The 23866-nt window shown below is 47.8% G+C and overlaps 4 protein-coding genes across 4 annotated transcripts; all 4 read left to right on the top strand.

The window, feature by feature from the left end:
• Positions 1 to 226: 226 nt before the first annotated feature.
• On the top strand, positions 227 to 7782 carry LOC307092051 (sodium-dependent neutral amino acid transporter B(0)AT3-like; the record flags this gene model as incomplete). The annotated part of the gene is made up of 12 exons (XM_079758929.1): positions 227 to 401; positions 1522 to 1662; positions 2164 to 2301; positions 3604 to 3785; positions 4015 to 4125; positions 4295 to 4407; positions 4507 to 4635; positions 5201 to 5357; positions 5668 to 5872; positions 6548 to 6707; positions 7100 to 7262; positions 7609 to 7782. The coding sequence occupies 12 exons, from the start codon at positions 227 to 229 to the stop codon at positions 7780 to 7782; spliced, it is 1848 nt and encodes a 615-aa protein (XP_079615055.1).
• A 1386-nt stretch (positions 7783 to 9168) lies between these two features.
• LOC307071205 (ferroportin) lies at positions 9169 to 13707 on the top strand (the record flags this gene model as incomplete). Its single annotated transcript, XM_079730140.1, has 8 exons — positions 9169 to 9271; positions 9359 to 9426; positions 9538 to 9697; positions 9813 to 9928; positions 10114 to 10240; positions 10807 to 11061; positions 11994 to 12692; positions 13442 to 13707. The coding sequence occupies 8 exons, from the start codon at positions 9169 to 9171 to the stop codon at positions 13705 to 13707; spliced, it is 1794 nt and encodes a 597-aa protein (XP_079586266.1).
• A 2583-nt stretch (positions 13708 to 16290) lies between these two features.
• Positions 16291 to 18519, top strand: rpp25l (ribonuclease P/MRP 25 subunit-like). Its single transcript, XM_079746976.1, is given in 3 exon segments — positions 16291 to 16448; positions 16905 to 17490; positions 17492 to 18519. Coding segments are annotated over 2 exon segments (738 nt in total). The 5' UTR covers positions 16291 to 16448; positions 16905 to 16929; the 3' UTR covers positions 17669 to 18519.
• Positions 18520 to 20442: 1923 nt separating this feature from the next.
• Positions 20443 to 21943, top strand: LOC307091357 (uncharacterized protein). Its single transcript, XM_079758301.1, has 4 exons — positions 20443 to 20534; positions 20741 to 20885; positions 21320 to 21428; positions 21671 to 21943. Exons 1-4 carry the CDS (start codon positions 20459 to 20461, stop codon positions 21794 to 21796), a joined length of 456 nt encoding a protein of 151 aa, XP_079614427.1. The 5' UTR covers positions 20443 to 20458; the 3' UTR covers positions 21797 to 21943.
• The last annotated feature ends 1923 nt before the right edge of the window (positions 21944 to 23866 follow it).

Raw genomic sequence — 23866 nt, 5'->3', positions numbered from 1 at the left:
ATGTGTCCCTGTGCTTCCAGATGTTCAACTTTAAAGGTTATTAGTTCCACTGTTATCATGTTCTAGATCAAATAAAGCGCCCAGACACACGGCCTCTTTGTTCTTCAAGGAGTGTTACCGGACTGTTCTTGTTCTTGTTTCTAGCTCCGCCCCCAGGTGAACCAACCCAGTGTGGTTCTATCCTAAGCACAGCTCTGTGAGGGATGCTTTAACGGGCTGAAGAGATATGATTGATGACCAGGACGATTTGACAGAGGAGACTCCTGATTGGGAATCCAAGGACGCCCCTGAAAGACCCAAATGGGACAACAAGGTCCAGTATCTGCTCACTTGCATCGGTTTCGCTGTGGGACTCGGGAATGTTTGGAGGTTCCCTTACCTGTGCCAGGTGTATGGTGGAGGTAAGAGTCATTCACACTTTGTAGGGTTATCAGAAATATTGTTTTGTGATTATGGCTGTTATTATTTATTGTGCATATGCATTGTTTAAAAACAAATCAAAGCACTGAATTTTTGAATTTGGTTTTGGGACTTTTGTGAATCAAAAATCCTGGTTTTGTGTTTCCAGCATGTTTGTATTAAATTATTCCACCAAACTGCATGTTGCCTTGGAATGGTAAGCCATGTACTTATCTAATATTCAGACAAGTAAAAGGCCTTTATTTCATATGTTTGCTATTCATTAGTTTTATTGTTTTCTCAATGATCGATTAGACATGTCCACCTTATTGCCAATACTATAAAACAACTTCTCGACACAAATCAGTGTTGCATAGAATAATCAAGAAAGCCGAGTCATCACATCATCATTATTTAGTTTCCACTCTGGTAAGTTTAATGTTGACCCAAAGCTCTCGCTGTGATAAAGCACGCTACGTTGATAGTGCAATCTCCCACCCAAACCCAGTGACCCCCGACCGTTATATTCAACCTTGGATCAAAAAGCTCTCTCAACCTGCATACCATGGATCTCATAGGGACCTCAGAGGGATCTCAGAGGGATCTCAGAGGGATCTCATAGGGACCTCAGAGGGATCTCAGAGGGATCTCAGAGGGGCCTCAGAGGGATCTGGCCCCTACCTTCTCACACAATCCAGGAGCTCACAGCTGGGATCTGTCTCCAGGGGTTAACAGCTGGTTCTGTTCAGGGGTTAAAAGCTGGTTCTGTCTCCAGGGGGTAACAGCTGGGATCTGTCTCCAGGGGGTAACAGCTGGTTCTGTCCAGGGGTTAACAGCTGGTTCTGTCCCCAGGGGGTAACAGCTGGTTCTGTCTCCAGGGGGTAACAGCTGGTTCTGTCCAGGAGTAACAGCTGGTTCTGTCCCCAGGGGGTAACAGCTGGTTCTGTCCAGGGGTAACAGCTGGTTCTGTCCCCAGGGGGTAACAGCTGGTTCTGTCCAGGGGGTAACATCTGGTTCTGTCCCCAGGGGGTAACAGCTGGTTCTGTCCAGGGGTAACAGCTGGTTCTGTCCAGGGGTAACAGCTGGTTCTGTCCAGGGGGTAACAGCTGGTTCTGTCCCCAGGGGCCTTCCTGATCCCCTACCTGATCTCCCTGGTGGTGGAGGGTCTTCCTCTGCTCCACATGGAGCTGGCCATCGGTCAGAGGCTCCGCATGGGCAGTATCGGCGTGTGGAGCTCCATGTCGCCGTACCTCGGGGGAGTAGGTGAGCTGCTGCAGCCGCCATCTTGTCTACACAGTGCCTTTCTACAGAGCACTATTTTGTAAACACGCTTCTTTTTGTCTTAGCACTTATTTTCTTCAGCACTATTACTTTAGCACCAAATACACAAAAAAGGTTTAGAAAGGTCACAGTAAAAACAAACACAATTTGCTTTGAACGTAGGGATAGATATTAAAGTTTTAAAGTTAAAGAGACATTTATAAAGTTCAAACAAATCATATATATGGATAAAAGAGGGGTGGAGTTAAACTTTGTACCTATTAATGAACCCTTTAAAGGTGGGTTGGAGTTATGAATTAAGTACAGGAAAATATGCACTGTGTAAATGTTCTTCATACATTCTTCATATTAGATAACAAGAGTCTGTACACACGCACACACACACAAACACACACACACACACACACACACACACACACACACACACACACACACACACACACACACACACACACACACACACACACACACACACACACGCAGGTGTGGCCTCCATGCTGGTGTCCCTGCTGGTGGGTCTCTTCTACAACACCATCATCGCCTGGGTCCTCTGGTACTTCTTCCACTGCTTCCAGAGTCCTCTCCCCTGGAGCCAGTGTCCCGTTAACGCCAACCACACCGGTAACGCCAAACCCTGACCCCCAACCTGACTCACAAACCCTGACCCCCAACCTGACTCACAAACTCTGACTCACAAACCCTGACACACAGCCTGACCCACAACCTGAATCACAAACCCTGACACACAGCCTGACCCACAACCTGACTCACAAACCCTGACCCCCAACCTGACTCACAAACCCTGACCCCCAACCTGACTCACAAACCCTGACCCACAACCTGACTCACAAACCCTGACCCACCACCTGACTCACAAACCCTGACACACAACCTGACCCACAAACCCTGACTCACAAACCCTGATCCACAACCTGACTCACAAACCCTGACTCACAAACCCTGATTCACAAACCCTGACACACAACCTGACCCACAACCTGACTCACAATCCCTGACTCACAAACCCTGACACACAGCCTGACCCACAACCTGACTCACAAACCCTGACCCACCACCTGACTCACAAACCCTGACACACAACCTGACCCACAAACCCTGAATCACAAACCCTGATCCACAACCTGACTCACAAACCCTGACTCACAAACCCTGATCCACAAACCCTGACACACAACCTGACCCACAACCTGACTCACAATCCCTGACCCACAAGCTGACTCACAATCCCTGACTCACAAACCCTGACCAACAACCTGACTCACAAACCCTGACCCATAACCTGACTCACAAACCCTGACTCACAAACCCTGACTCAAAACCCTGACACACAACCTGACCCACAACCTGACTCACAAACCCCGACCCACAACCTGACTCACAATCCCTGACCCACAAAAACTGACTCACAAACCCTGACTCACAAACCCTGACCCACAACCTGACTCACAAACCCTGACTCACAAACCCTGATCCACAAACTGACTCACAAACCCTGACTCACAACCTGACCCACAACCTGACTCACAAACCCTGACCCACAAGCTGACTCACAATCCCTGACTCACAAACCCTGACCCACCACCTGACTCACAAACCCTGACTCCGAAGCCTGACTCACAACCCTGACCCACAACCTGACCCACAACCTGACCCACAAACCCTGACCCACAACCTGACCCACAACCTGACTCACAAACCCTGACCCACAAGCTGACTCACAATCCCTGACTCACAAACCCTGACCCACCACCTGACTCACAAACCCTGACCCACCACCTGACTCACAAACCCTGACTCCGAAGCCTGACCCACAACCTGACCCACAACCTGACCCACAACCTGACCCACAAACCCTGACCCACATCAGCAGCTCATCAGCTTGTCGTCGGTTGTATGGTCCAGGGTATGTGAGCGAGTGTGAGCAGAGCACCCCAGTGAACTACTTCTGGTACCGGAGAACGCTCAACATAACGCCCAACATCGAGGCGAGCGGGTCCCTGCAGTGGTGGCTGGTGCTGTGCCTGGCCACGGCCTGGTGCCTTGTCTACATCTGTTTCATCCGGGGCATTGAAACCATTGGGAAGGTGATCACAGTGGACCCCTCTTATCTCCTCATAATGAAGCCAGATAACGTATCAAGTGTACACCGGACATCATGAGTCATGTCAGATGTACAGAAAGTTATATTTCTCAACGTCATAGATACGGTTGAAAAATGTTTTCATCCTTTAACGAAAGGCCGACTCACAGTACAACGTCTGGCACGGGATGAGGCTTTTGATAAGGCTATTAATCATTGGCTTATTTTATCAGGCTATTTATGTGACCGCCACATTCCCGTACCTGGTGTTGACCATCTTCCTGGTGCGAGCGCTGACCCTACCCGGTGCCCTGGATGGACTGGTCTACCTCTTCACCCCCAACGTGAGCCCGCGCTTCCACTTCCTGCCCCGATTGTCAGTTCAGAGTTCAGGGTTCAGAGTTCAGAGTTCAGAGTTCAGAGCTCAGAGTTCAGGGTTCAGAGTTCAGAGTTCAGAGTTCAGGGTTCAGAGTTCAGAGTTCAGAGTTCAGGACGTTGTGTGTTCTGTTGCAGTGGGAGACGCTGAAGAATCCTAAAGTGTGGTTGGACGCTGCCACGCAGATCTTCTTCTCCCTGTCTCTGGCTTTCGGAGGCCTCATCGCCTTCTCTAGCTATAATCCTCAAAAGTATGATACCTTTATGATGTTTTATTCACAAAATAAACGTGTTTCATCTAACATTATGCTGTATGTGCAGTCGAACCATTGAACGTCCTCTCTCTGCAGAAACAATTGTGAAAGGGACGCCCTGATCGTAGGGTGTGTCAACAGCTTCACGTCGGTTTACGCTGCCATTCCGATCTTTGCCATCCTTGGCTTCAAAGCCAACGCCGACTACAATGACTGCCGTAATGAGTATGAGCCCTTACTTATACCTGCGTCCAATTCCAGTCTGGGTGATCAAACCAACGTCACTGTAACCATCATGGTCCTGGTTTATCTTAAACATCTGTTACCAATATACCAATGTACCAACATCAAAAACCCTTTGCTCTGCCTATTCTGCCTAAGAGCATTTCGGGAAACGTGCCTGCCACAAATGGAAGCAGCACTGAAGCACTTTAAGTAAAGACATTTGTAAAGTCCTTGTCCACAAACTCTGTAGGCCTACCGACCGACACACATTGCTTTCAAAAAGCAAAGTGCTATGATGCTTTTGTTTACCTTTGTAGCGGGCACTCTCATGCCAAATGCTTTTCGTCACTCATTTTGATCGATTCTATTGGTCGATGATTTAGTGAGGCCAGGAGAGACAGCTACGATGGTTTGTTCAACCAGACCGGTATTGCCCTTTAAGATCAATCAAGTTATCATTATATCACCTCATTCAAGTGTCTTCTTGAGTTTAGTGTTATGGCTTGTTGATCATTGTTGCCCTTGTTATTTACTGGCTAGTGTTATTTCTCCATCCCTTCCTTAGGAACATATTGACGTTAACAAATGCATTTAGCATTGGTGATGAAAACATAACTCTCCAAAACTACGGTGAATGGTTGAGTCATCTCAACGCTTCGGATCCCTCTGAGGTGGCGAGCTTGAACCTGAAGACCTGCAATCTTCAAACTTACCTTGAACAGGTGCACCTTACAAATATCCCTTCTCCATCTGGATTTGGAGTTAGTGAATCCAAGCAACAGGGATTTAGATGCATATCATTAATGAGGAGGTAGGGGTGGGCTTCCCATAAAGGGAGACACTCTGGAGTGATCAGGGTCAAAACCAAAGACATCCAAGTTCAAACTTAGACTCATTAATAATAATAATTCCGTTCCATTCATTCCGAGGGGAATTGAAGGCATTATATCAGCTTGCATCAAAATGAACCTGCCCTGCCTCTGTTCATCACAGGACGTTCTGTGCCCACAGTAACGGTTGTTCTTCTCACAGAGTGCGTCTGGAACAGGGCTGGCCTTCATCGTGTTCACCGAGGCGGTGATAGAGATGCCGGGCTCCCAGCTGTGGGCCGCCCTCTTCTTCATCATGCTCTTCTGCCTGGGCCTCTCGTCCATGTTCGGCATGCTGGAGGGAATCCTCACCCCTCTGCTAGACCTCCACCTAGTCCCAGCCTGGGTTCCTAAGGAGATGTTCACTGGTAATGGATTCATGTGTCAAATGTGGGAAACGGATTAGTCTTCACTCTGGGTCTGGATCCTAGCAGAGGGGGTTGTTCCATCTGTTCCCAGGAGGATCTGTAGATAATCTTATAATAATCATATTAACAACGATACGGAAACAACTTGCTCCACTTGTTTAGGGAGGTGTCGTCTACGTGTACAACCACAAGTTTCCAACTCCTTGCTCCTTCTGTAGCGGACTTGTAATTCATAGAATAAAGTTTGCTAATAACCATTAATTAAATTTTGCATAACTCAAAATTCCGTACTCAATTTTGAATGAGGCTCAATAGAGCATGTCTATCCGATTGTCAGTCATAGGCACCTGTCGTTATTTAGAAGAAGTTTTCCCAAAATGTTCACTGTGCAAAGAAATCTTTCCAGACGGACGTTAAGGGTCCAAGAAGCCAAAGGTTCAGCATGTGAAACAAAGCCTGTCTATCAAGTTTCAGAAAGCTTCCACACTCTGGGAATACATAATATTAATATTACCACTGCTCACCGGACTACGTTCCATCGGTCTTCCAGGTCTACCCCTGCTCTTTCTTGAGCTACATTGGAAGGTTTCCATCCAACTAAATCATATCCAAATACGGCGATAGGGTTAGCGATGTGGTTAAAACCATTGCGTTCCTCTCCCCTGTTGCTTGTAGGTCTGATATGTTTGTTCAGCTTTACTGCGGCCCTGATCTTCACCTTGGGCTCGGGAAACTACTGGTTGGACATCTTCAACACCTACGTCGGGTCGCTGCCGCTGCTCATCATAGCCTTCTTCGAGATGACTGCTGTGACATATGTCTATGGGATTAAAAGGTAAGAAGACTATGAAGTCACTATGCAATGTTGCAAAACAAAAATAGTACTGCATGGAGACAATATACTATGTATCTGAGTGTTTATAGTTATATAAATTAGTATCTTCTTTATGTGTATCTTAATGTTGATGTGTATCAAAGTGTGTCTCTGAGTATACTCAGCATGTGTGTCTCTGTTTGTATAAAGCACATGAATCTAAGTGTGTCTCTGTGTGCATACAGTATGCGTGTCTCTGTGTGTACACAGTGCATGTGTCTAAGCGTGTCTCTGTGTATACACAGTGTGTGTGTCTCTGTGTGCGTTCAGTATGTGTATCTCTGTGTGTATACAGTATGCGTGTCTCTGTGTGTACACATTGCATGTGTCTAAGCGTGTCTCCGTGCCAACAGGTTCAGTGATGATATTGAATGGATGACCGGACGCAGGCCCAACCTCTACTGGCAGGTCAGCTGGAGGCTGCTCAGCCCTCTGATGCTGCTGATGGTGTTCCTGGCCTACATCGTGATCGAGGCTGAGACCAGGCCCACCTACAACGCCTGGAACCCACACTTTGTAAGCAAGCGTCTAGAGGTCCATGTTCCCTAAATAACATACGCTAACCATAACGTATGCTATTCACATTTACATTCAGGATATTTAGCAGATACTTTCATCCAAAGCAACTTACAATAAGTACATTTGTCATAAGAAGCGGAAAGATATATTGCTGTGGGTACAGCAAGGATGTTCACAGAACCAAGTGCCAAGCACTAACCATCACTAGGTTAACCCATTCCCCCGCAGACCGCTGTGATAGCTAGCTAATGCAGATGCTACACAGTTAAGTACTAAGAATAAATACAATATACAGTACTCGGTGTTATGGGCCAGTGTTTATAACGCGGGTCTCCCCCTGCAGGTGGACTTCCCCCTGTTCGACGTCCAGCCCTACCCAGGCTGGGTGTACGCTATCACGGTCCTCCTGTCAACCATTCCCATCATCTCCATACCCCTGGTCGCCTCTTATAAATTACTGGGCTTCCTGAAAAAGCGAATTATGGACCGACACAATATTAACCCATATGCTAATTGATATCCCCACTCCCCCATTTACATATTTTGATTCAATCATCTTCTTCCTTCAATCAATCTTCTAGGCGTTTTTTCAAATCAAACCCCTCTTCAATTGATTAGATATAGTGCCCGCTTATGTCAGAACAAGTCAAGCATACAAATTGTATAGTAAGCTTTGAATTATTGATCAGTTGATCATGTTTTACATCCATTTGTTTACCCTATGACATATTTACATTCAAACAATTGAATTGGATGATGCTTTATTGATCATGTGTATTTGCAAACTTAAGACAACTCAGCCCGCTACCCTTCACCCTGTATTTTCCTCTTAACTAGGCGTTTTTTCCTAAATCAATTTATATAACCAAGATGTGAACTCGTATTGTAAAGAAACACAAATAAAAAATGTGGAAAAAAACCTGAAACACAAACAGAGGTTGAGTTTTATTAATGCAATCATTCATTAAATATTCATCCTTTTTATTCATTACAACAAATCCTGGACCGAGGATCTAGGACCGGAGCTGTGAAAAGATATCTAAACTCACGTGTCAGGGTAAAGCTCCCTTAGGATTCGGGATGTTCAAAGGTTCACGCGGTTTATTTTTGCACCGGAGCAACATATGTGTCAGTCAACACATGCATGAGTGTGTGTGTGTTTGCATGTGAGTGTATACAGAAGATACTGTAAACTATGTATTGTGAGTGTGTTCATGCATACAGGTTAACATGTGACCAGTGACCATGCCCTGCTGTGTGTGTGTGTGTTTCAGTCACATACGTTGTCCTTTATGTAGCGTGGGTGGCCAGCGATATTGTCCGGGTCGACGCCACGTGCTTTGGAATATGCTGGCTGCTTTTGTTACCCCGCGGCCCGTTCTGCCTTTCTGGCACTTTCATACAATGGTGCCCTGGTGGACACAGGGCTGCGGTCAGGCCTTTCACACCACTGCCGCTTGACCTCCAGCTCTCGGGAAAGCCAAGTATCCCAATGTACGATCGATGGAAAAAGAGCATCGCTAAAGGACAAGGATATCACTAAGGATCTGTCAGACCATCGCAACAAAGGTGAGTGTTTTCATGGCTGCCTGTGAGTGTACGAGGTGAACACAGCTATGTGTCATGTGGATTAACCGATTTACTCTTAAGGGAAGGAATTCTCTTAAAAAACGGCTTCATTGCATTACTATAGATGGAGAACCTGTCAGGCCTGTGCGACTGGACATGTAAACATACAAATGTTTGGGCTGGGAACTATACATTGTACAGAAAGAAAACAACTCAACATACAGCATTTCAAAAGTCCAAACGCGTCCCTGTAATCGTAAACGGTTCTGTAGCAGGAGGTTAATGTTGACCCTAGATGAAGTCAGGCGTTTGACCTTTGACCCTACCACAGGAAATGTCCCTGCGAGCCGATGCCTCGGAGTCAGGGGGAGTGGTGGTGGAGTACGAATCTGAGGATGTCAGGGAGCCAAGCATTAAAAGGTCTAGGAGTCAACCAGGTAAACACAACCTCCGACCTTTGAGAGAAGTACTGTTCCCTTCCACGGTATGGGATGATGACACCTTGATCTGATATGTTGTTGAAGGCTCAGCGCTCATCTATCTGAGGGGACCCAAGTTCCTGATCTATGTCAGTGGAGCTTTATCGATGTGGGTAAGACGTGTTTCCAAATCCTCACACAGGGATGACAACGTTTCAGTGAACCACTCGGTCGTCCACGCACACAGGCGCGAGCGTTCACGTGTCATTTCTCTATCAAACCAGGGGGACCGCATGTGGCACTTTGCCATCTCCGTCTTCCTCATTGAGCTGTACGGCCGCAACTTGCTGCTCACGGCCGTGTTCGGCCTGGTGGTGGCCGGCTCAGTGCTCCTGGTGGGAGCTCTGATCGGAGACTGGGTCGATCGCAACCCCAGAAACAAGGGTGAGCCCCGGGCACTGCCCCTCCTTCAGGGGGACGGAGCACGTCGTGAGGATATTTGACCGTCTTGTTTTGAAGTTTTAAATGTATAACCTCTTCTTGTTTTCCCCTGTTTTAGTCGCACATGCCTCCCTCTTTATTCAGAACGTTTCAGTGACCGTGTGTAGCATAGTGCTCATGCTGGTGTTCTCGTACAAGCAGTGGATCGAACAGATTTGGGATGGTTGGCTTACTGTGAGTATGCTGGGCGGCTCCACTTCATTTGACGATGATCATAATTCCCCGTAGACTATGGTTCACTCTGCTGTGTCTGATCTGTCCCTGATGGTCGGAGGCCCTTCCTCGTCGGTGCCACTGAGCCACAGTCTTCCCTGTGCTGCCACGTGTAGTAACATGTTGCATCACAAAACTTACACAAGGTGGTTTGTTATACGGTGGTGATCGTCCTGGCAGATGTGGCTAACCTTGCGAGCACTGCCCTGACCATCGCCATTCAGAGGGACTGGATCGTGGTCATCACGGGATACAACCGCGGACACCTGGCTGGTGGGTCCATTCCTACTCTCCGTCAATGGTTAAACTGGGAGAGATGTTATAGGTTCAAAACATGTTCACGACATGAACGCCCCACTCATCCTTAACTTTTAGAACCAGTTTAGAAAAAAAAAGTCAAAAGAGAAAAACACGGCATTTCAAAAGTTACTTTAAGTCTGCTCACATGAATGAGTGCCTCAGGTATGACCGTTTAACTTTGTTCACGTCGATGACGTTTAACTCTGTCCACAGTAATGACCTTTTAACTCTGGATGACTGTTTAACTCTGTCCATGTGAATGACCGTTTACCTCTGTCCACTGGAATGACTGTTTACCTCTGTCCACTGGGATGAGCGTTTAACTCTGTCCACTGGAATAACGTTAGACTCTGTCCACAGGACTGAATGTCTCAGGAATGGCATTTACCTCGGTCCACAGGAATGAGGTTTAACTCTGTCCAAAGCAACAACCATATCTCTGTCCACAGGACAGAATGTCAGAATGACCGTTTGCGTCTGTCCTCGTGACTGACCGTTTGCGCCTGTCCTCGTGAATGACCGTTTGCGTCTGTCCACAGGGATGAACGCCACAATGAGGCGGATCGACCAGGTGACCAACATCCTGGCTCCGTTGGCGGTGGGGCAGGTCATGACACTGGCCTCCAACGTGGTGGGGTGTGGCTTCATCCTGGGCTGGAACGTGGTGTCCCTCATAGTGGAGTTCTTCTTCCTGTCCCGCGTGTACCGCATCGTGCCGGCCCTGTCGGTGAAGCCCCCGGGCGCTGACGTGGAGGAGGCCTGTCTTCAGAGTGGGGCGCGGAGGCGGCCGCACGGTACACCCCGCAGAAGACCGCCTCGCTAACGCCTCAAACAACCCGTTTATAACTCTGTTATATGTATCTTACCGTTTGAGATCACGTTTGAATCAAAAACAGTATTTTTAAATGTTTTTGGAGACAACTACTGATATATAGTCGTTATTTTAATCATAGTTAAAGGAATTAAAAAATGTTTAACTTCTATCCAAGATATTACCGATGTGAATTTGATGCCTTATTGCCATTGATATGTTATCTATGGATTGAGTCGTTTTCCGCCTAGTTTTATAAGCAGTAAGCAAATGTGGATTTTTGTTTCAGCCATGAGCAGTACCTTCAATGCTTGTGGTAAACATTAGACGGCCATCGAAGGTGACTTAAAAGGTCTAGATATAGCGTTGGGTTAGGGTGCTAGGAACAAATCACTTTCAGAGCATCGTGTGCTCTGGGCCAGTGGTTCCTGGCCTTTGACTTTAGCTGTACAACTATTTGTCATCAAGACCTTTGGCGGACCCCCTCATAGATATAGATGACATAGATGAATACACATGCAGTGGCTGAGCAGGGTGCCAGAGCCCCCAAGTATTACTGCAGGAGGTCATGGCCGATGGGAAACAGTGGAGGAAGGCCAGCGCCACTGCTTACGCTGCCAGTGTCTTCATCCTCACGGAAGACGTTACAATGGAAACACGATGGAATGCACCAAGCGACACTATTCCTGAAATAATAACACAAGCCATAAAACTACTATTTGCTGAACAATATTAAAAAAATACCTTATTTATATTATTGTAGATTTCACTCGTGCACCACGGGTCAAAAAACACTCGACTAGAGCCGATCCAAATCCGTTCCATCTGTCCTTGCACCTGTGGTCTAGCATGTAGCAGCTGCTTCCTCCCAAAAGCTCCAACACCAAACCGAGCTCAATCTCCTTCCTCCTCCAGTGACAAGAAGCGGAGCCAGAGAGACCCAGGCTCCGCCCGAGGAGCTCGCGGAGCGCAGCCTCAGCCTGAAGGCCGTCGCCGGGCTGCCCCTCTGCTTCCAGAGGCTGCGGCAGCTGCTGAGCACCTGCAGGGACGGCTGGACGGCCTACTACCAGCAGGACGTGTTCCTGGCCGGCATGGGCCTGGCCTTCCTCTACACCACCGTGCTGGGCTTCGACTGCATCACCACGGGCTACGCCTACACCCAGGGCATCAGCGGCTCGCTGCTCAGCCTGCTGATGGGCGTGTCCGCCATCACGGGCCTCATGGGCACCGTGATGTTCACCAAGCTGCGCAAGGCGTACGGCCTGGTCAACACCGGCGTCATCTCCAGCTGCCTGCACCTGGGCTGCCTCCTGCTGTGCGTGTGCTCGGTGTTCGCCCCCGGCAGCCCCGTGGACCTGCGGCTGCTCATGCCGTACACCGACAACAGCTCCGCGCCCCCGCCGGCCGCGCCCGGCGGGGGCCGGATGGCGAGCCCGAGGGAGAAGCACTCTTACCCCCTGGGGGGCGGCAGCAACCAGCCGCTGCTGCCCGACCGCTCCTCCATCCACTGGACCAACAACACGGTGCTGTTCGACAACGTGCCCTCCGGCACAGCGCCCGAGTCCTACATCTCCATCATCCTGCTGTTCCTCGGGGTCATCACGGCGCGCGTCGGTGGGTAGGGGCCCGTACCGCCTGCTCACGGCCCCCCAGAGGGGGCTGTTTAACGCAGGGGTTCCCAGGGGCCCGATGCTTTAGGGGTGTGGCCCCAGCCAGGGGCCACACCCCTAAAGCATCTGGCCCCTGGGAACCCCTGCGTTAAACAGCCCCCTGGGGCTCCCGTCATCAGGGGCATCATCAGCATCATCAACATTTAGGGGAGGGGTTCCCAGGGGCCCGATGCTTTAGGGGTGGGGTTCAGGAGCCCGATGCTTTAGGGGTGGGGTTCAGGGGCCCGATGCTTTAGGGGTGTGGCCCCAGTTAGGGGCCCTGATGCTTTAGGGGTGGGGTTCCCAGGGGCCCGATGCTTTAGGGATGGGTTCAGGGGCCAATGCTTTAGGGGTGGGTTTAGGGGCCGATGCTTTAGGGGTGTGGCCCCAGCCAGGGGCTGGTGCTTTAGGGGTGGGTTTAGGGGCCGATGCTTTAGGGGCCAAAATAAGTGTGATTAGGTGCTTCACTAGAACAGGCAAGGAGTTGTCTAGGGCCCCAGTTAACCAGTGTAACCATCAGAGTGCTTACATGCGGTCTAGGGTTGAGTGATCCAGTCTAACCACCAGGTGGTATCATTGCTGTCCGGTGACCCAGTGTTTCCCCCAGTGGTACCCATCTGTCCGTTGTCCCTGGTCCACCCATCTGTCCGTTGTCCCTGGTCCACCCATCTCTCCGTTGTCCCTTGTCCACCCATCTGTCCGTTGTGTCCGCAGGCCTGTGGTCCTTCGACCTGACGGTGACCCAGCTCCTCCAGGAGAGCATCTGTGAGTCGGAGCGGGGCGTGGTCAACGGGGTGCAGAGCTCCATGAACTACCTGATGGACCTGCTGCACTTCATCATGGTCATCGCCGCGCCGCAGCCCCAGCACTTTGGCATCCTGGTCATCATCTCCGTGCTGTTCATCACCGCCGGTCACACCATGTACTTCCTGTACGCACGCAAGGCCAAGAGGAAGAGCCGACAGCGGCGAGACACGTAGAGGATCTGGAGGCCGCGGCTAACCTTAACCCTGGGTTATTCCTAGCCCGTAAACCCTGGGTTAACCCTAGCCCATAAGCCCTGGGTTAACCCCAACCCTGGTTAACCCTAACCCATACACCCTAGGTTACTCCTAACCTGGGGTTAACACTAACCCATAAGCCCTGGGTTAACCCTAACCCATAAGCCCTGGGTTAACCCTAACCCATAAGCCCAGTGTTAACCCTAACCCATAAACCCTGGGTTAACCCTAACCCATAAACCCTGGGTTAACCCTAACCCATAAGCCCTGGGTTAACCCTAACCCATAAACCCTGGGTTAACCCTAACCCATAAGCCCTGGGTTAACCCTAACCCATAAGCCCTGGGTTAACCCTAACCCATAAACCCTGGGTTAACCCTAACCCATAAGCCCTGGGTTAACCCTAACCCATAAACCCTGGGTTAACCCTAACCCATAAACCCTGGGTTAACCCTAACCCATAAACCCTGGGTTAACCCTAACCCATAAACCCAGGGTTAACCCTAACCCATAAGCCCTGGGTTAACCCTAACCCATAAACCCTGGGTTAACCCTAACCCATAAGCCCTGGGTTAACCCTAACCCATAAGCCCTGGGTTAACCCTAACCCATAAACCCTGGGTTAACCCTAACCCATAAGCCCTGGGTTAACCCTAACCCATAAGCCCTGGGTTAACCCTAACCCATAAACCCTGGGTTAACCCTAACCCATAAGCCCTGGGTTAACCCTAACCCATAAACCCTGGGTTAACCCTAACCCATAAGCCCTGGGTTAACCCTAACCTCTAACCCAGCTGCCTTTGCTCCCTCTTGCTTCTTCAGCAGCATCAACAGACCACTCACTCTCCCATCCCCCCCCCCCTCTCTTTCATTCTACAAGCCCACCCGACACGTGGCCAGCCAACCAATACTCAGGTGAAACCTTAGGGGGGGGTGGGGGGGGCAGCATCTCACCGTCATGTATCAGGGTTTGTTTGTTGAACGTGGACACAACAGATGCAGCGTTGTGGAACCTTCACTGGGAGACCGATGTGGACCGGGCCTCCGGTGGGTGAGGACCTCAAGGCAGCGCCAGGTCACAGGCACGTGTCTGTGGCGCGCCAAATCACGATAACACACCGCTAAGGCCTCAAGCTAGCCTGGTGGACTCAGACAGCATTTGGGATGGGGAGGATAGCGATGGATGTTTCTCAGTTCGCATAGGATGATGAAGGGACTATAATTGACATCTAAAAACAACAATTATATCACAAACCAAACAAGTGGCATAAATGTTACTGATCCGTCCACTTGGAAATATTCCAGGAAGTCCTGCGAGGAATACAAGAAGGGAACTTGGCGTGAGATACTTGATGTGGAAACAGAAAGCAATCCAGCAGAAGAGGAAGACCGTAGAATACCTTTCCCCCTGGTGTGTTTCTCTGTGGATGAATCAAGCAGACATGCACCTCTCTTTCAATCTGATCATTGATTTATATTGATTTATATTGAATTAATGATATGCATCTGTTACAGGAGAGTAGTTCATATCAAACAAATCATTTATCTTGTCTTTGGACGCGCATCAATGGTGGGTGTACTTATTAAAGACTATTGTTACTATATCTACTTCACATAGATAGAGTGATATTCATGCCGTTTTAAACATCCTTTTACTTCATGCATTTCTGTGATTATTGTATGCCAATATCTGATCTGTACTATTGGCAATGGTGTTACATTACACTATATCTTGGGTTCTGTTTGTCAACTCTACCTGACCTCTGACCTTACCTCAGCTCAGAACTAGCAAACCTTTTTAACAAGGACTTGGACATTTATCTCAGCTTCTTCTGTCTTCTGAAAACATGGATGTACAGTGGAATTCACGGATCATTAAAGTTCACAACGTTGTTCTGCAAGCAGCACCACATCACATTATATTTGTACACTTTTCCTGTGGAATCTCAGTATTGTGCTGTCTTCTTCTTTTTCCAAAAACCAACATTTATGATCACACAATAAACACTCAAGTTACAAGACTCAAACTCTGTTTAAATCATTACTGTGCATGAGGTTCTATGAACCAGCAGGAGGAGACACTGGAGGAGACACTGGAGGAGGCAGTAGAAACAGGGACAAAGCAGAACCCTTTTTGTTGTACTTTTAAAAGTGAGTGGTCCACTGAAGGGCCATCACCATCTGCCTCAGCCCCTAGTAGGAATGCCCTGTGTGCAGACTGCAGAACTCTTGTGTCCATCAAGTGTCACTTACGCAAACAGACCAAAGAACACTCATTACCTTTACAGTATGTTTTTTATTTATGTTTTAGCGGACGCCTTATCCAAAGCACAAGATACAAGCCAGATATTCCAGGGATCATGCGAGTGCATCGATTGTAGTCGGCTTCAAGTGCGGCATTTTAGAAACAAGAGGTAGAGAAAATATTTGATTGAAGCAGAGCTAGACAGACAGCCTTGACTCTGGCGACCTCTGGTGTTTAAAAGCTCCAATGCTCAACCAATGCACTGCAGTTTGCGGCAGCTGGGATCAATATACGTTAACACAAATCTGGGAAGGAAACAAACGTGGGGAGTCCGGTGATGTTGCTGTAGCTCTGATCAGACATCAAGTTTGGAAATAAGTTCATTTAAAGCCGGGTAAAGTAAAAAGGAACTCGCTGGATGTACGTTCGGGTTTATGTGGAGTTGATGATGGATTACCAATAGCTTGTCTAGCAGGTTAGTCTAATTCAGCAACTCAACCAAACACTGGAGAACGAATCAAACCACAGCATGTGTGTCATATCGTAAACCACATTTATATCGGTCACCTTTCTCAGCAATGTTCGAACACTATTGGAAAGGGAAAATTAACTTCATAAAAACCCTTCTTATGGTGAGCAGCGGGACTGAGGAGATGATTTATCTGAAGGCCAGTCGCTCTCCTGGCTCCCAAAGACCCCAGACCAAGTTGTTGTTGGTACAGGCTGCCGTTCTGTGTGTGTGTTAGATTATTAATGAGGTTAATATCCAATTGAACTAGGCCTGGTAACGCATGTTTCTATCCCCTCGGACCCCGTACAAATTTGAACATTAACATCCAATACCTACATTTCACGTTGGATAAAAGCCCCGAATGACTGAAGGTAACCTCCCGCCGTTCCCCTCCCTGTGTCCCCGTCCCCCGCTCCCCAGCAGCGAGTCCCGCTCCGTGGCCCAGATGGAGAACTACCGCAAGGCGAGCACGGAGGAGGACCCCGCCCGCTGCCCCTTCCTCCACCTGCCCGCCGGCACGCCGCAGGTACGCGTCAAGGACGGCAGCAAGATCCGCAACATCCTTGGCTTCGCGTTGAGCCGCGTGGAGGCGCCCCGGCCGCGCCCCCTCCGCACGGGGGACCGCCCGCCCGACGGCGGAGCCACTCCGGCGGCCCCGGAGGTCCCGGCGGCCCCCGTGGACCCAAAGCCGCTCAGCAGGCAGATCGTCTTCACGGCGACGGGGAAGGGCATCTCCAAGGCCGTCACGTGTGCGGAGATGGTGAAGCGGCGGCTTCGGGGCGGCGGTGGCGTGCACCAGCGCACGGAGCTGCAGTACCGCGCCGTGCGAGAGCTCTGGGAGCCCCTGGAGCCCGGAGCCGGGCTGGACGGACTGACGGTCAGCCGCAACGTCCCGGCCCTCTGGATCCTGCTGTCCAGGGACCCGCTTGAGCCCCCGGGGCCCGCGGACCAGCCCCCGGGGGCCTCGGACGGCCTGTGGGCGCAGGCGGAGGGAGAGGAGGAGGAGGGGGGGGGAGGAGGAGGAGGAGGGAGGAGGAGGAGGAGGAGGAGGAGGAGGGAGGGCGGGAGCCAGGAGGAAGAGAGGAGGCTATGGGGAACGAGGAGGAGGGAGGGGGAGAGGTGGACGCCCCCCAGGGAGACCCAGAGGACCTGGGAGAGGCCAGAGCCACATTTTTTTCAAATAAACAGCAAGTGCCGGTACCACAACTTGTTTTTGCATTCAATGAAATGTCCTGTATCATCCAGCTGTTCCATCAAACGGTCAGTACCTTCATACAGTATAGCACTGAGGTTAGCGGCCGTAAGAGGTCGTGGTTTATCAACCAATCACAATAATGGTAGGAGTGGCTGCCGTCTATTGGCTCCTGGCGAAGGGCTGCCATCCATTGGCTACCATCTATTGACATTATTATGCATTAGTCTTCATGAAAGCATCAATCTTTTTATTGTGATAATCGACCTGACTCAATAAAGATGTCTGTTATGGCTGACCACCACCATATACGCATGGATCTAAATGTCGCGTTGTAAGTTAGGATAGGAGCAGGCTTCACTCAATGTGTATTTAAGAGTGCTGGCCTGAACACTCAGATCAAGTAAAGTAGGAGGGATGAGGGACTCTGCATGAATCAACTTTTATTTGCACAGACGTTTTGCCGTGTGCCTTCTTCAGTGTGCATCAATTAAACAGTGTAACCAGTCTTAAATAACCACACCCATTAACACAACCCCATTGACAGCAACAATTAAATGTTATCAAGTCCAAACATGATCATTGTCACTAATGTTTCAGGCAGTCCATTGATGAGAATAAATTACATATATGTATACATATGAATGAACGTACATTATATTTATAAGAAATAACTTGGGGACAAATCTTCCTTCATCCCATTCGGGATACAGGTGTTTAAATTAAATATATACCAAGGGCTTCTACGAATAGAGGCTCTTGTAGTCTTTCTTAAATGTGGAGTTTGCATTTTATTTTCCTACGGTGTATATTGTGTACCTAACCAGCAATAAATGATTTCATTTCGATTCAAATAATGTTTCTGGAATTGGTATCAATTATTATCAATTGTATTATCTTCTCTTCTGCTTTAGCGCGTCTCTCATGCGTCTTCGCGTAGTCGGTAAACTTCGTCGGTGGCATGTCGCTTTACATATTGCCGCCTTAAAGGATTATAGGATACCACTATCTCCTTTTCTTTCGCAAAGGAAGCTCAGGAGTAACCTTATGCTGAAGGAGGGTTAAAGGATGCATCGAGGCTCCTTTCCTAAATATTTTTAGAATTTTAACCACCTTATCTCAAAGCACTTCCGGGTCACCTCCATGGGAAAGGAAATTTCCTATGCAAAAAAAATAATTCGTAGAGGCCCCAACAGGCCCCCAGGAGCAGTGCATACTTCCGCAATCCACCAGCGCTCAGCGGCCATGCCTGGTATTGCAGCTGTTTAAGCGGGCTGCGGACGGGTCCCTCAATTCATGGAGATCCGGAAGTAGATATCGCCGTTCACTCCAATACAAGTGGGGAACAGGAATGTGTCTCCGCAAAAAATGTCTGGGTATCAATCAAAGGCTCATAATTATCTTTATACCATGTACTAATAAAATGTAAGTTTTCTATTTTCAAAACACCTCCTCAAGCGTTTTATTAGCCGCTGTTTGCAGGAGAAGGAGGGGTGGGCAGCTGAGAGGAGTCGTAGAGAAACAAATGTTGTTCCGGCCCGGCGTCCGAGAGGGCTCAGTGCACGGCTCCATTAACTTATCGTGTTAGTTTCAAGTGGTAATTAACCCGCTGTCCTTTCTTTAATAGGTGCATGGCTCAGACCTCTCGCTTATGATGCTATAATGCTAAGAATGCTAGAAAACCTGAGTATTTCTGCATCCGGCACGTCATGCACTAGGGCGTGGCTTGAGACCTCCTTGATGCGGAAGCGAATCTCTCCTTGAAGTTTCCCTGCGCCATTGAGCTGTTCTCATAGGAATGAATTGGCGGCCATGTTTTAGTCCGCTGTCCTTTCTTTAATAGGTCCAAGGGCCCCAAGCCTCACGCTGTAGGAGGCGGATCTCCCTCATGGAAGCGTCTTAGCAGCAGTCAGCCAGTGTTCAACGATCCAGTGTGGGAAAACATATTTCTCTCACTGCTGTCATCTAAATTCACTGAAAGCCATTTGGATAAATGCTGCCGAATACCTGAATGATAAAGTGTAATACAACATGTATTGACCTGTCTTGAGCAATAGGCTGTCTGGAGTTTCCAAGATGAAGTAATCATCCCAGGCCAGTACAGGGCCTTCATAATGTTACGTATTTTGAGCACATAAGCTGCCCCCACATAGCCACAAGGAAGCAGGATCGAACACACAAGCTGCATTACCACCACATAGCCACAGGGAAGCAGGATCAAACATATAAGCTGTAATTACTATACATAGCCACAAGGGGAGCAGGACGAACATACAAGCTGCAATAACTACTCCAGCCACAGAAGGCAGCAGTTAAAAGTTAAAAGCGTTAAAAGCGATCCGGTTTAGACTACTTTCTTCAAGAACACGACAGGGGAGAATCCAAAATGACATCATCCCTACCCTTTTGACCCTCTGAAAAACAACTTTTCCAACAAATGCATGAAGGAAATGATTTATGTCAACATGAAAAATACATAAATATACTTAGATCATCAAGGTGTGATATTACAACATTTAGGTGCGTGTGGTGTCTCATGCTTTGTAAAAGCAGAACACTCGGAATGGTTTTAAGGGGATGTTTGAGGTTTGGTGAACTGAAACCGAAAGTTGCCAAGCTCATCGTCACAAAAATAACCTGGAAAGTTTGAAGGGAGAAAGAAAGCAGGCTGCTCATTGGCTGTTCAAGAGGGGGATGCTTCCTGATGGGCGGGCTAACAGTTTTATAAAGGATGGGCTCGACAACATCTGGAGAGTGAGAGTTGGGTCAGAACAGAGGAAAGATGTTTTCTGTTAAAACCCTGATCGTTGCTGCTCTTCTGGCAGAGCTGGGCCTTGTAGTGGAGTCTTCATTTGGGGGTGAGTCCTTATACAGTCCTTGAGAATATAGAGATACAATTAACCCTATATGCATGATGCAGGCCATGTTTAATATAAGGGAACTGTTCAGTTATAAAAAAAAGTGTAGCTGTGTTTCAATTCAGTTTTAAATAGAGCTATATAATATCTAAAGAAAAAAGCTCTGTTTCAACAATGTTTCTGCTGTTGCTGTTTCGGTCCTGCAGAGGCCAGATCCTACAGCTCCGATCTCTCCAATAAGTCAGACCTGAACCGACTTTACAACTCGCCGGTCAATCGGGCTGTCAGGATGAGGAGATCGCTGTGGACCGCAGCCCCCGAGTTTGGACCCATCAGCCACTCAGGAGTGATGTCAGTTCCACTTAACTCAAGCACAGTCCTAGAACGCAATCAATTCGGTTCACCCAATGCAACCTCTACAATATTGTATCGGTGCTTGGACCATGGTTAATGGTCTTCAGATGCTTTGTTTTTTTTCCCTTTAAATAGTTGTGCTGGTTTTGCCGTTTTGGTTTCTTGCATTAAAGAATTAAAATGATTGATTAACTTCAATAACATTACAAAATGTATTCCTGAATACATTATATTTGCTATAATTATGCATTACAGTTGGACAAAATAGAACGGATATTAAATAATTAAAAAAATAAGAGACTAGCATCACTTCCCTAAGGTAGGGTTGGATCTCTGAATTATTGTACACGAGTTTAATATTCTGCAAGTTTGGTACAGGTTAATTAAATGCTGCCCTCTAGTGGACGTTCTCATACCGTTTCCCTCTCCAGGGTGACGTTGGGTGACTGGTCCACATGGTTGGTCCATAAGGGAGCCGGTTTTGGCATCAGTTCTCAGACCGTGGTGGTGGACGCGAGACACATGAGCAATGACTGGGAGGTAAGAAGCCCTAAAAGTGTTTATTTATTCAGGGCCTTATCCATGGGGGGCCAGGGGAAGACCTGCCCTCCAATAAATGATGGGCTAGGGTTATTCGAGCTGATGAACAAAACCTGCCCCTCCCACTGCATTAGTCTGGACACCACTGCTGTTTATCTTCGACGGTCTCTGTGTTTTTTTCTATTTCCTAAGAAAAAATGCAAATGTCTTAAAACAATTCAAATTATGTTTCATGTGTCTAGATTTTGGAATCAAAAGATTTCAGGGGGACCAAGACGGTGGGTGATTTTGTCAGGGCCAGCGGCTCCGACTTCAGCCTGCTCTTCGATAACTGTCACTTCGGGGCAGACCGGATGATGAACCAGTGATCCCTGGCGCCCTCCACGGCTACATCTTTAACTGCATCCAAAATCTCTTATTAGTTAGTTATTAGGTTTAAGCGCTAAGTGCTTCTTAAAAGCTCGACAACATATCATTTTCCATTTAATTTCATTCATTTTCAAAATAAATACAGAAATCGTATCCAAGTTGTCTTTGGTTCTTGCTTAAAGGGCTGATATTGTGCTTTTTTTACTTTTCCCTTTGCTTAAGCTTGTTTATATGACTTATGTACAGGGGTGCACATAACTTTTTTAGTGAGTTACTAAGGTGAGTACCGGGAGATGGTGTATGGTACGCACCTCACACACAGCCCCACATGAACATCTGATCTCATGAAACTTACCCAGTTTCACAAAGGAGATTCCATTTTCAATACACAACTTCTTAAGCACAGCCGTTTTTTGTCGCACCACCTTTTTTTATAAAACTGCAGCCGCTTGACCACGGAGCGTTTGAATATCTCACAGTAAGGAATGTTGCAATCAGCTGATTTTGCGCAGTTCTCCGGTGTGTCCGCGGTGCACAGTGCACATGTCAGTGCATTTGTTTCGAGCCACGGCACATCTTGCCTTGGATTGCCTTGGAGTTTCTTCTGCTCCGTTTGCCTTTTCTTTGCAGGTGGCGAACACCAAAGTATCTGCTCAATGTATTTTGTTTTTTCAAAATTTTTCGTTCTCCCATTAGTGACGCAAAAGTGTTGTAGTGACACAGCACCTGAAATTCATTAGGCAATCAACATTCCGGCTCATTAGTTTCCAAGAATCTGACTGCCAAGACACAGTATGGCATTAAGGGGAACTTCTACGTTAACCATTATTTCTTCATAATGAACTCTTTCATATTAATATTTCTTCCGTTAGTGTTCTTGACAACAAATGTTTTTCAGATTTTTGCTTTTAAGAAAGCCCTTAATTCATTTGAGAAATGTTTGCTTAGAGTTTTCTGGATTTTGTGTGCTTATCAATAGGCATTTTCACCATGTGAATGAGGCTAGATTTCAGGTTTGTCAGTGGCTCAATGGGATAATGCCTTATACTGGTGATTCTTAGTTTGAGAGTTCGAATCCCGATTAGACAATTATGGTCATGCTGAACATGACATTCGGCCATTGCTCTGCAGCCCAGTCATCTGAAAGCTGAGGCACAGTATGGCACTAAGGGGAACATCAACATCATTCATTCATAATTCAATGTCATATTTATATATCTTCCATTAGTGTGTTCTTGACTTTTTATTTTGATCGGACCCCGTTAATAATATACTTATTATTATTATTATTATTATTATTATTATTATTATTATTATTATTATTATTATTATTACTACCAGCGGGAAGGTTCTGTGGTCGATCCCCAATGTGGGAAGCCCAACCTGTAGGCCTCCTACAGCAGGAGGTTGTGACAGCATCCTGATTCACTGGACTTGGCTTTGGATAAAAGCCACGTCAAACACTTTCAGGACTCTCGGGGGAAGTTCCTTCAAGAGTCTGGAAACCCTTCTGTGTGTCTATACAGAGCCTCCTATCTACTGTTAAAAACTGGAACTTTCCTTATCTTTAAAGAGCAGAAGGCAGTTTATCTTGTGAGAACCAACTCTAGCAGAGTGCCTGTCTGCTCCGCTCTCCTCTTATTGAGTCCTGTTTAACCCTTTCAGCTCCACCTCTAGTGAAGCTGTGTTCAGCTCCACCGCTGTGAGACGTTTTCCGCTTGAGTCCGTCTTCCCTCAATACACAGTGGTAGTTTCTCTTCGGACCCCGTCAGAAGCCTTAGCCGCTACGCTGATTTCAATTGGATCAGTGTCCACCAGGTAAATATAGCATCGGTGCGCATTGGAACAGTGTGAGTGTTAGCAGAGACAGCAGTACAGGGTGTAGCAGATACTCCATGTACGGGCGATAACATATACTTCATGTACAGGGTTTACACAAGACTTGACAAACACAAGATACTGACCCTGCAACCACAGCGAGGATTTTAGGTGACAGCACGCTGCTGGCTTCCTGGAACACACAACACACGAGATGTTAACCAACGGGTGCTTCATGTGAGGAGATCCGG

The sequence above is a fragment of the Pollachius pollachius genome, assembly GCF_949987615.1.
Source record: "Pollachius pollachius genome assembly, chromosome: 1".
NCBI classification, from domain to species: Eukaryota; Metazoa; Chordata; class Actinopteri; order Gadiformes; family Gadidae; genus Pollachius; species Pollachius pollachius.
The sequence above is the reverse complement of the archived record's forward strand: the minus strand, read 5'-3'. Positions and strand labels throughout refer to the sequence as shown.